General features: G+C 39.2%; 1 protein-coding gene across 1 annotated transcript; it reads right to left on the bottom strand.

Moving 5' to 3' along the window:
- Nucleotides 1–2579: 2579 nt before the first annotated feature.
- NDUFA5 (NADH:ubiquinone oxidoreductase subunit A5) lies at nt 2580–6024 on the bottom strand. The gene is made up of 5 exons (XM_027894735.1): nt 5946–6024; nt 5515–5559; nt 4092–4208; nt 3352–3417; nt 2580–2793 (listed from the first exon to the last, which is right to left on the bottom strand). Exons 1-5 carry the CDS (start codon nt 5964–5966, stop codon nt 2692–2694), a joined length of 351 nt encoding a protein of 116 aa, XP_027750536.1. The 5' UTR covers nt 5967–6024; the 3' UTR covers nt 2580–2691.
- Nucleotides 6025–10500: the final 4476 nt, after the last annotated feature.

Here is a 10500-nt window from a genome sequence, read left to right as displayed (position 1 = left end):
GTTAAAAGTGAAAAATCAAGCAAAATGATTAGTCCATCTTCAAATTATGCCTTGCTAGCATATTCATCTTGGAATAAATCAGGGCCTGTATTGAGGACGTATACCTGCACTTGTGAAAGGGAGAAGATGAGAGAATACTTTTAGCAGTAAAACTGTTTTAAAAGACCAGATAGCGAATTTCAGCAGCAGTGGGCCAAGAAAAAAACTTCCTCTTCCTGAAGCAGAATTCATGAGCTTACAGGAGAGCTGTTTTAAGGTACAGGACAAATATGTCTTTAGAAGTGGAGAAAATAACTGAGCAAGGAAAAAGTTCAGTGAATGACTGAGTTACGAGACTAAAAAAAATTTGAAAAGTTGTCACCATTTTCAGGCAACTTTCCTTCCTCCCCACCTCCATCATTTCATGACAGTATCATTCATACTAGGCTTTGGGGTTTTTTTTTGTTTGATTCCTCTCGGGTCAGTTCAATACTTATTACCTAAACCTGTTTAATTTTCATTACTCGTGTGACACCATTCACCCTCATTCAAATCTGTAATCCTTTAATATTTCTCATGTGAAAATTGTGTTTGTTAACCTTAGAAAAGTCTTCTCCTGGAATGCCATCTAGTGGTTTTATCTAGGAAAAGACCAGCTTCCACCTCTGTCAAGACTGAAAAAGCCTTCAAATTCAACGAAGGAAACAAAGTATTTTCCTCTTTTTCAGTTTTAAATATCTAAAAATTTCTGTAATTATAATAATAATAGGTGGGGGGAAAAAACAGTAATAAAGAATGTGGTGAAAATAGTTGCTGCAGTCAATACACTGTTTTTCTCTTCTACTGACCTACTCCCCCAATACCAATTGCATGAAACCTTATATAAATATATAATTAACCATTTATAATAATGATATCACAGGTAAAATTACAGGCCTAATGACTACAAAAAAACTGCTATGAACAAGTGCCTTATGTAATGTAAGTATTGCATATATAAATATTTATTAAACTGCAGATTTTTATAATATAGCTATATTCTTATCTTTAAATTTGCAGGAACTTTACTAATGGTCCTGAAAAAAAACATAGGTAAAGGCAAACCTGCACACTACCCTTAGATCTAGTTTGCGTATTTTAACTGAGGCTCATAAGCTTAAATCTCTAAACAAAAGTTTTCAGAAGAATCATAAAATATTCTACGTTGAAAGTGACCCACAAGGATCATCGAGTTCAGCTCCAGGCCCTGCACAGGACCATCCCCAAGAGCCACACCAGGTGCCAGAGAGCATTGTCCAAATGCTTCTTGAACTCTGTCAGGCTTGGTGCTGTGACCACTGCCCTGGGGAGCCTGTTCCAGCACCCAACCACCCTCTTGGTGAAGAACTTCTTTCTAACATCCAGCCTAAAACCTCTCCAGACACAACTTCAAGCCATTGCTTTGGGTCCTGTCACTGGTCACCACAGAGAAGAGATCTGTGCCTGTCCCACCTCCTCCCAAGGAAGTTGTAACTGCAGTGAGGTCTCCCCTCAGTCTGCTCTTCTCCTGGATGAACAGACCAAGTGACCTCAGCTGCTCCACGGCTTCCCTTCAAGGCCCTTCCTTCACCATCTTCGTTGCCCTCCTTTGGACTCTAATACCTTAATATCTTTCTTATATTGCAGTGCCCAAAACTGCACACAATATTCAAGGTGAGGCCTCACCAATGCAGGGCAGAGTGGGAAATCACATCCCTTGACTGGCTGGTGATGCTTTGCCTGATGCCCCTCAGGACATGGTTGGCCCTCTTGGCTGCAAGGGCACTGCTGACTCATCTTCAACTTGCCATTGACCAGGAGTCCTTTTCCGGCACTGCCTTCCAGCATCTCATTCCCCAGCCTGTATGAACATCTGAGGTTGCCCCATCCCAGGTGCAGAATCCAGCACTTTCCCTTGTTAAATTTCATATGGTTGGTGATTGCCCAGTCCTCTAATTTGTCGAGGTCTCTCTGCAGGGCCTCCCTGCCTTCAAGGGAGTCAACAGATCCTTCCAATTTAGCACCATCAGCAAACTTACTTAGTATCTCTTCCAGTCCTGCATCCAAGTCATTTATGAAGATGTTGAAGAGCACAGGGCCTAAGATGGAGCCCTGCAGAACTCCACTAGTGACAGATTGCCAGCCTGGTGTTTCCCCATTTACTCTCACACTTAACACTCAAGATCTGAATCAATAAAATACATGTCTACACAAAGCCTTTGGAAGATTTCAATACTAAAGCTTATGCCACAGGTGTTATGTCAAGTATGGTAACCTACCTGCTAACCAAGAAACCTGTTGCTGCTGCGGCATCATCTTCTTTCTCCCCTGCAACTCTCCAGTATTGTGTCTTCCCAGCACTTCCCACGAGTCAGAAATAGTGTTTAGCTATGTAGGCAGGAAAGTCAGCCAGTTCAGGACAGGAATTATAAAAAAACTCAAGAGTGAGGCAGAAATACTCTGTTAATATAAACTAAAAAAAAGTAAATAAAACCAAGGTTGCAGAACTGCCAAAAGAATTTTCTTAAAGCCATACTTGCAAGAAACTGGAAGGAGTCTAAACTGCTAAATAAAAGTGGACATTAGGACAAAATATATTTTAATGAAGTGATTATCTTTAATTTAAAGACAACTGTCAGTAACAATAGATTAATAATTAAGTTTTGTTTTACAGAGGTTACACCATTTTGAAAATTATATTGGCCATCTCCACTGGTCAGAAGGAGGTTCTTCAACTAGAGGTTCCCACGGTTTCCACTGTATCATTTTTCTTGCCAGGGAAAGCTCATTTTCAGCCTGTTAATAAACACCATACACAAATTCTTAAATTCTATACAACTGCTAAAGTATTAAATTAGCTCTATTTCAGTTGTCTCGGTGATGTCACTATCTATCATGATCACAGACTACCGCAAATTTCACCTATACATATCAAAAGGAACTTTATGTTTTGGGGGTTTGTCTTTAAAAAAACACTGAATCGCCCCCCAACACCTGTCTGTTCACCTAGACATTCCCAATGACAACTTCATGATATTTTCCAGTCTATTTGGATTATGCCCCAATATTATTTAATCCTCTCCTGCCCTTTCCATAGATTTAGACTCTGTAAGAAGCAACGTAGGTATTCCGAAAGCATAATTCAAGAAATAACTGTTAACTGAGTTAGGCTTTAGCATGGTCATCCCAATCGCTACATGACAATTTGTTTTCAATTTCTTTTTCTGTTGGATTGATTGTTTTGCAGCAAAGGAAGATATGTAAAACTGCCAATTATCTGAACAGAAGTTCAGCCAAAGCAACACTGAAAACCACTGCTCCCTTTGTATTTCATCTTAAGATTCCCTGTTTTACCTGTAAAATGACTTCTTCTATGTGACCACTATTCAGTTTGTCCTGCAGTTTTTGCACATCAGTCTCCTGTGTATTCAAATACAAATAAACAAATGTTTTATTCAGAAGTAGAAAGCCCATATAAAGCATGAAAACAGTAATTTAACCAACACTCCAGTCTTCCTCAGAACTACCATCAAATTAGCTGGCTTCTATCATTTTACATTATCAAAAACAAACATCAAACTCCCAATGGTAAATAGAAAGAATCAGTACCATTTAGTGACACCCAAAGAAGTATCTGCAAGTAAGGGCTTTAGTATACATCTTGAAAAAAAGTCTTGTTCTTAAGAGTTTTATAGAATTATACACAAACTGTCAACCACTATAATACACCAGTATTGCATAGTTTCATGTATCAAAAAGTGTTTTAAAATAGTGAAGGCAAGGATTGTACTAAGATACTACACTGGTAAGAGCACATGGATTTTTCAGTGTGTGTAAAAATTACAACTTTTGTATGAATCTTAAAAAAACCTTTGTTTCTTCTAATTTTCAAAGAACATCAGTGGAAAATTAACAATTCCTTTTAATATGCCATAAAAATATCACCAAAATAAACCTTGATACTTCAATTACTTCTGAACTAATACCTGAAAGTTATGTGTGCTTCTGAAAAACAGTCAGGCCTTTGGAAAATCATTCTTCCCATCCTACAAATTTTTTCGTGTACAACATTAACGAAACAGCACTGTACTTACCTTTTTCACCAAATCAAATCGCTCATTTATAATCTGCTCGGTATATTTCCTATATGCTGCATCTTTGGGAATGTTTTGCAGGACACCAAGGATTTTTGAGTACAGAATTCGCAGGCGCTGAAACGATCACAAGACATGGTTAAAATACACAACTACAATTATTTAATTTGTCTTAATTAACCTATTAATATCTATACACAAAATATAGAGGGTTATGGTATTCAATCCAGAAGTGTAAGAATAAGTAATAACTAAGTCTGAGCCACTGAACTCTATCTTGGGTAAAACTGGGATTTATCAGGACTGAAAAGGTACCACTGTCACATTCCTCAAAGAAAAACAAAGGAAAAAACAAAGGAAGTGGCAACCTGAAGTACATCTGACACAAAATGAAAACAATAAATGCTGTGTTTCTAATACTAAGTGCTCTGAGTTACAAATAGATTTAAATTATACCAGAAACTTATTGTTGGATTTAAATGCAGGGATAAAGGACACACTGCGGTGAAGAAACTGCAGCTTTTGGACTGGATAACTAATTGATAAGGAATGGATGTCCTACAGAACAGTAAGAAATAGAAGCAGAATATGAAAAAAAATACAAAGAAAAAACCAGAAAACCAAAAGGAGATTGGCAACGAATCTATGCTCAAACTATTGCATTGTCCAGTTCTTTACTCTTGGCTTTCCAGTTGCAGAAAACACTTAAATGTAGTAAGTTTACCCAAAAAATGTCTGACAAGGCCGTAGACTAAAGGAGAATTTCTACAGAACACAAGTGATTTTTTCAATGGTTCTTTTTAAAAGTACTCTTACATATTGGTGTCAAAAGCATTTCTGAAACAGAATTTTTGTATAATTAGAAATTTCAAAGTGGAAGACTTAAAGAATTACTGAATTTCTTTCAAAGCTCATGCCTCCTCAATATGCATGATGTGGCAAACATATTTCCATCAATGAGCCTGAGGAAATAAAAAGCATGAAGAATTGCTACAAAAACTACCTAATGCAGTTCCCAAGAACCACTGAAGTATTCCAATCTCAACAGTGCTTGCCACCACAGGGCCTTGATGTGGTTTTGCACCCTCTGTCGTGTAAGACTTATGAAGAACTGAATTTAAAGAGTTGTTTTGGCATTGCAGATGAAAGAAATCAAATACTGGTTGATAAAAGTAGTTACATAAAGGAGGTTTTTGAAATCAGCACATGCCACAGAAACTACACGTGTAAAATAATGTATAATAATATGTATTAAACTTTTAAGAATTATTTTTCTTCTTTTATCGTTGTGGAAAATTTTTACCGTTTTATTAAGTTGGCACCAATTTAAGGTATAGAACATACCTACACATGCAAATACATCACAAAACCCTTACATCTCACTGACAGCTTCCTTCGAGACAGAACAAGACGCGTGACATACCTCATGAGGGTTTTCTGCTACAGCCAATCCTACAAGTCCAGTGGTCTGCACAGAGAGCACAAACACAAATACTTAGCATACCTAAGCATCCATTTCCACGCTGATCATTTTGGTTTGACTCGAAATACACCTGACAGGAGCCATTCCGAGACACCAGCCGGGCGTCCCGAGATCCCAGGTTCGGAGAGGGCGAGTGCCGAGCGGGACCAGCTCCCCTCACCCAGCGGCTGCCGGAGCAGCCCCCGCCGCCCCACACCCCGGGCCCGCCGGCACCTGGGCCCTGGCGCTGCCCTCCGCCCTTCCCTCGCGGGGTGCCCCGCTCGCTCTCAGCCTGCCGCTCGGGCACGCTCTGCCCTCTCCCCAGAGAGGAGGACGCCTCGCCGGGGGAGGACGCGGCCGCGGCCAAGGCCTACACCTCCCGCTCCGCTCACCTTCCGCAGCGCCCCCGCCATGGCCCTCAGAGGACGCGGCGGAGGGCGCGCGGCTGCGCACGCGCCAGAGCGGCCCGGGCGGGCGGGGCGGGGCCAGCGCGCGTGCGCGGGTGTGCCCACCGGAGGGTGTCCGTCCCGGGAATTGTGTCCGCGGAGCTCCATTGCTTACGCGGTGTTTGGCGCTCCGTGTGATCACTTAATAAAGCAAATAAATGCTGACAGAAAATAGAGAACTTAATTAAGGGGCTTGATATAGGGACAGTGGGGGGAAAAAACAATGGAAAGACAGGTTAAATAATTGGTAGAGATGGACACGGTGTTCATTTGAAGATCCAGTTGTCCTATTAGGTCTTATCCTTACGCCTAGTTGCTAATTTAAAGGGTGAATTTTGCATAGGGAGTAATTCCTTATAATAATTGTAACTTTTAAGAGATATTAAGCTGTTAGAGAGTGTCCAAAGGAAGGCACTGAAGATGTTGGAAGGCCTTGAGGGGATGAGGAGCGGCTGAGGTCACTTGGTCTGTTCATCCTGGAGAAGAGCAGACTGAGGAGAGACCTCACTGCAGTTACAACTTCCTTGGGAGGGAAGGAGGAGGGACAGGCACTCATCTCTTCTCTGTGGTGACCAGTGACAGGACCTGTGGGGATGGCCTGGAGTTGTGTCAGGGGAGGTTTAGGTTGGGTATGAGAAAGAGGTTCTTCACCCAGAGGGTGTTTGGGTGCTGGAACAGGATCCTCAGGGCAGTGGTCACAGCACCAAGCCTGACAGAGTTCAAGAAGTGTTTGGACAATGCTCTCTGGCACCTGGTGTGGCTCTTGGGAATGGTCCTGTGCAGGGCCTGGAGCTGGACTCGATGATCCTTGTGGGTCCTTCCAATTCAGTCTGTGATGCTGTCATTCTATCATCTTCTGGACAAATTTTTCTTTATAGTTCCTCTGTTAGTTATAGTCCTGCTGTTGTGCTCCTCTTTTCTATAACTGCTAAGCAAACTCATCACACTGAGTTTCAGAATATCGAGTTCTCCCTGAAACCCTGTCCTTTAATAAAACATGCACTACTGCCAATCTGTAACTAAAGCAAAGTGATTCTATACAAATTAAATCCAAATTCCGGGTTTGTGCTTCCCCACTTCTGTGTGTTCTTTGTGATTGTATCAGAAAGACCTGGGGTTTCTTTCCAAGGCACAGAGACTCTTTTATGAAAATGATGGTGTTTGAAAGTTTCTGCGTTTTTTAAATAAGATCATCCCTGCATTTTCCACCTCTCTCTTATGGCCCAAACAGATGATCCCTTCTGATTACACTAGTCAACCACAACACAAATTTTTCTGTGTCAGGCAATATTTTAGCTCAGTTACCATAGTTCAAACAGTAGTTCTCTTTTTCTGTTTAAACAGACCAAACACGTGAGTGTCCTTGCCACATCCTAATACAAAGAGTATAAAACAGTAGGCCTTGTTGATGAAAATGTTAATGAAATCAATCCTGAAGTGATACTGTAGGAAGTTCCTGGAATTGTCAAACCCCGTTTGACAATAAATACATAATTTATTTTAAAACATAACAAAGACAAGACCTAAGAAGTATTATCAGTGTACATTCAACAAGTACATGGTTTTGAAAACAAACAAAAAAAAACCCCAAAACACCCACATAGCATTTCACAGTTTATTTATTATCTGTTTAAGATTGGAGACTCCATTAACAGTATTATTCTGTGTGTTGATATACAGTATGTTGGCACCCTAAGAAGGCCTTCTTATTTCTGTGACTCCTTGTCCCTTGCTTGTCTTGTCAATGAATTTATCTCACAGTGAAGCCTTACAAATTGCCATATGATTTGGTATCTGGACAAAAGTCTTATTTATTCTGCATGGAACATAATTGATAGACTTATACCTAGTAATTATGTAAGAGTGGAATCAGACACTTTATGTAGCAATCAAGAATATTATTAAAAATATCTGAAAAATCAAAACAATAGTAGTTTGTAGTGTGGATATGTACTAGTTGTGGTAGTGTTCTGGTTATGTAAAGGAAATGAAAAAACTCAAATAATTAAAACATTTGTGTTCTTTATATGTATTATAAATTTTTTTTAAGTAGATAAGAATATATTTCTGTTCATGTCATCTTGTAACCAACAGTAGTAGAGCAAGATCTCAGCACTGTTTCTGCTTCTGTTGTACTGTGTTCTTCTAGGGTTGTGCCACACTCAGGTCACACTGGCAAAAGAAGTTGCAATGAATATTGTTTATCATTAAATGGTGTTTTTTTATGTCATGTTCAAAGATTAAAATGCATGTAGTGCCTTAGTTAAGCTTACAGTTTTGTGGTTCTAAAGTGCAAACAAACCGAGGGTCATGGAAGAGTTCATAGTGTATAATTTCATTTCATTAGAACAATTAAAGATATGTTGGAAGGTGGGTTTTTTTTGAGTTTGTTATGTATCCTTATTGTCTGCTCATTTTGGTAAAAATGATAACTAATTGGTTAAAACCAAAACAAACCAGAGGGTTTGAATCTGTAATTTGTTTCCAGCTTCTTCCTCATGCCAGGCCTGGGATTAAACTCGCTAGGTACTGCTGATCTTGACATTACGCTGTGGTTATTACATTTTTTCATGACTGCTGTCTGTGGTGCCATGCCTTCTGCTTCTTTGTCCAATTTCAAATTATTAACTCCAGTTAAATAAGTATTGTAATGGTCTGCCATTGAATCTATAAAGCTTTGCATCATGTCAGCCTCAGAGAGAGAGATTACTGTTTAGTGATATATTATGGTGGAATCTGCAACTAGCTAAAGGCTAAACCTTCTCAGATTTGTTGTGATTTATGTAAATATGCTGCCAGATTTTGTTAATATAGCCCTTGAGAATAATTGGCAAATAATTTATTTTCTTAATGGGAATTGTTTAACCAATGGGGGCACAGATAATCTTCTTATACCTCCCAGACCTCGTGTTACATTTGATGAGATTTTAGAGAAGTCATGTGTAATACTTTCCTGTGGGTCGAGTCAGCTTATGTTACAGTTGTACAAGGTCAGACCTTAATTTATCTAGCAACTGTGTATTTAATTTTAGAAGTATCACAGGACACCTCAGCTTGCAGGGCACCATTCCTGGCTGTTCAAAATGCAAGCCCCAGAGTAACAGTGGCAAGAATGGTTTCAAAAGGTGAGAATATGGTATGCTCGCCAATTAGACTAACAGAGAAAATAGTTTATAACTGTAATATTTAATACACTGAGTCCAAATTTAGATTGCTAATTATTATTTTATTGCTATGAATAACCTCTTTGCATGCCTAAGGGCCTTCTATTTATAGAGTGAAGCTAAGATTGTCTAGTTTATTTTAAGGATAAGAAATTAGAATAACATTAACTCTCACATAACTTCATGTGTTTAAAAGCAATGAACACTTGATACACTTCTTTCCAAGGAAGGATGCAACTTCCATGATTAGCAAGTAGTTAATATTTTTTCCAATGAAAAAACAATAATTTAGAAAGCAACATCAAGAAGTAATATCTAGTTTTTCAGGCATGAATGTAAAAAAAAAAAAAAAGAGAGAAAAATATCAGGCTACTCAAAATGCTGTTTAAGGAAAATATTCTTGGTAATATAAAAAGTAAAACTCATTTAGAGTAGCATTTGCAGTTGTTTCCAGTGATCTAGTGTGTGGGTCTAGCAATTGATAAACAGCCAAGGGTAAATGGAAGAAAATTTCGCTGCTGAGCTATTTAGCCTTTTTATTGCCATGTAACATAGCAGGGATGTCTCTGCTGCTGCTCAGTGTACCAGCCATGCTGTTGTGTTCCCCTGTGATCCATGTAGAACATCCACACTTCACTCAGACCTTGTCACCTCAGCACAGTGTATTATCAGCAGTGATATAGCAAATCAGGCTCTGAAAGCACGTATAGACCCCTGGCAATGTGTCCAGCACTTGTGCTGTGCTGAGCTGTTTCACTTACGCTCACTCTACCCTGTCACAGTCCCTTGCTATGTTACTGACTTTCTTATTTTATAATATGTTATTTTTTGTGCGATAATTTGAAAACAGTACACACAACTATTCTGAAACACTGCTCCTCTGAGACCTTACTGGTTAAGTCTGTATTCAAGAAGATCTTTGTGTTACCTGTGACATAATCAGTCAGGAGAGTATAGCAAAGCAGGAGATAGCTGCCACGTGGGTATGGAAATTATATGACCAGAGAAAAGTTTCTATGATGGCCTCTGAACTGATTTATTCCTTTTATCTTTTGGAGAGAAAGGGGTGGTAGAAAGGCAATAAATTTTTTCTGAAAATAAATTGATTTTCTTACTAGGCAGCTATAATGTTTAGTGCTCTTAACTGTTCTTGCAATCACTGGTGTTGGAGGGTAGTGATCATCTCATAGGACTAAACCATATGTGAACAGCATTATAAAGATACTGTAATGTACTAAAATAGACTTATTTTCAGATAGTTTGCAATGTGAGGCTCTGATCTAAGGCCTGTAGAAGTCTTCGGGGGCCTTTTTGCTTCAGGCTCTAGGGTAAATATA

Source organism: Empidonax traillii, unplaced genomic scaffold (genome assembly GCF_003031625.1).
Source record: "Empidonax traillii isolate 1590-97213 ecotype Southwest subspecies unplaced genomic scaffold, ASM303162v1 scaffold441:size580623, whole genome shotgun sequence".
Classification (NCBI taxonomy): Eukaryota; Metazoa; Chordata; class Aves; order Passeriformes; family Tyrannidae; genus Empidonax; species Empidonax traillii.
This window is presented reverse-complemented; position numbering and strand designations above follow the sequence as displayed.

Bases quoted from the DNA above. Each gene is read 5' to 3' on its own strand.
- NDUFA5 (XM_027894735.1), bottom strand. From the start codon at position 5,966: ATGGCGGGGGCGCTGCGGAAG. The intron at 4,209-5,514 runs GTATGTCACGCG...TGATCGTTTCAG, and splicing joins TAGCAGAAAACCCTCATGAG to CGCCTGCGAATTCTGTACTC. The intron at 2,794-3,351 runs GTAAAACAGGGA...GTTTATTAACAG, and splicing joins TAGAAGAAGTCATTTTACAG to GCTGAAAATGAGCTTTCCCT.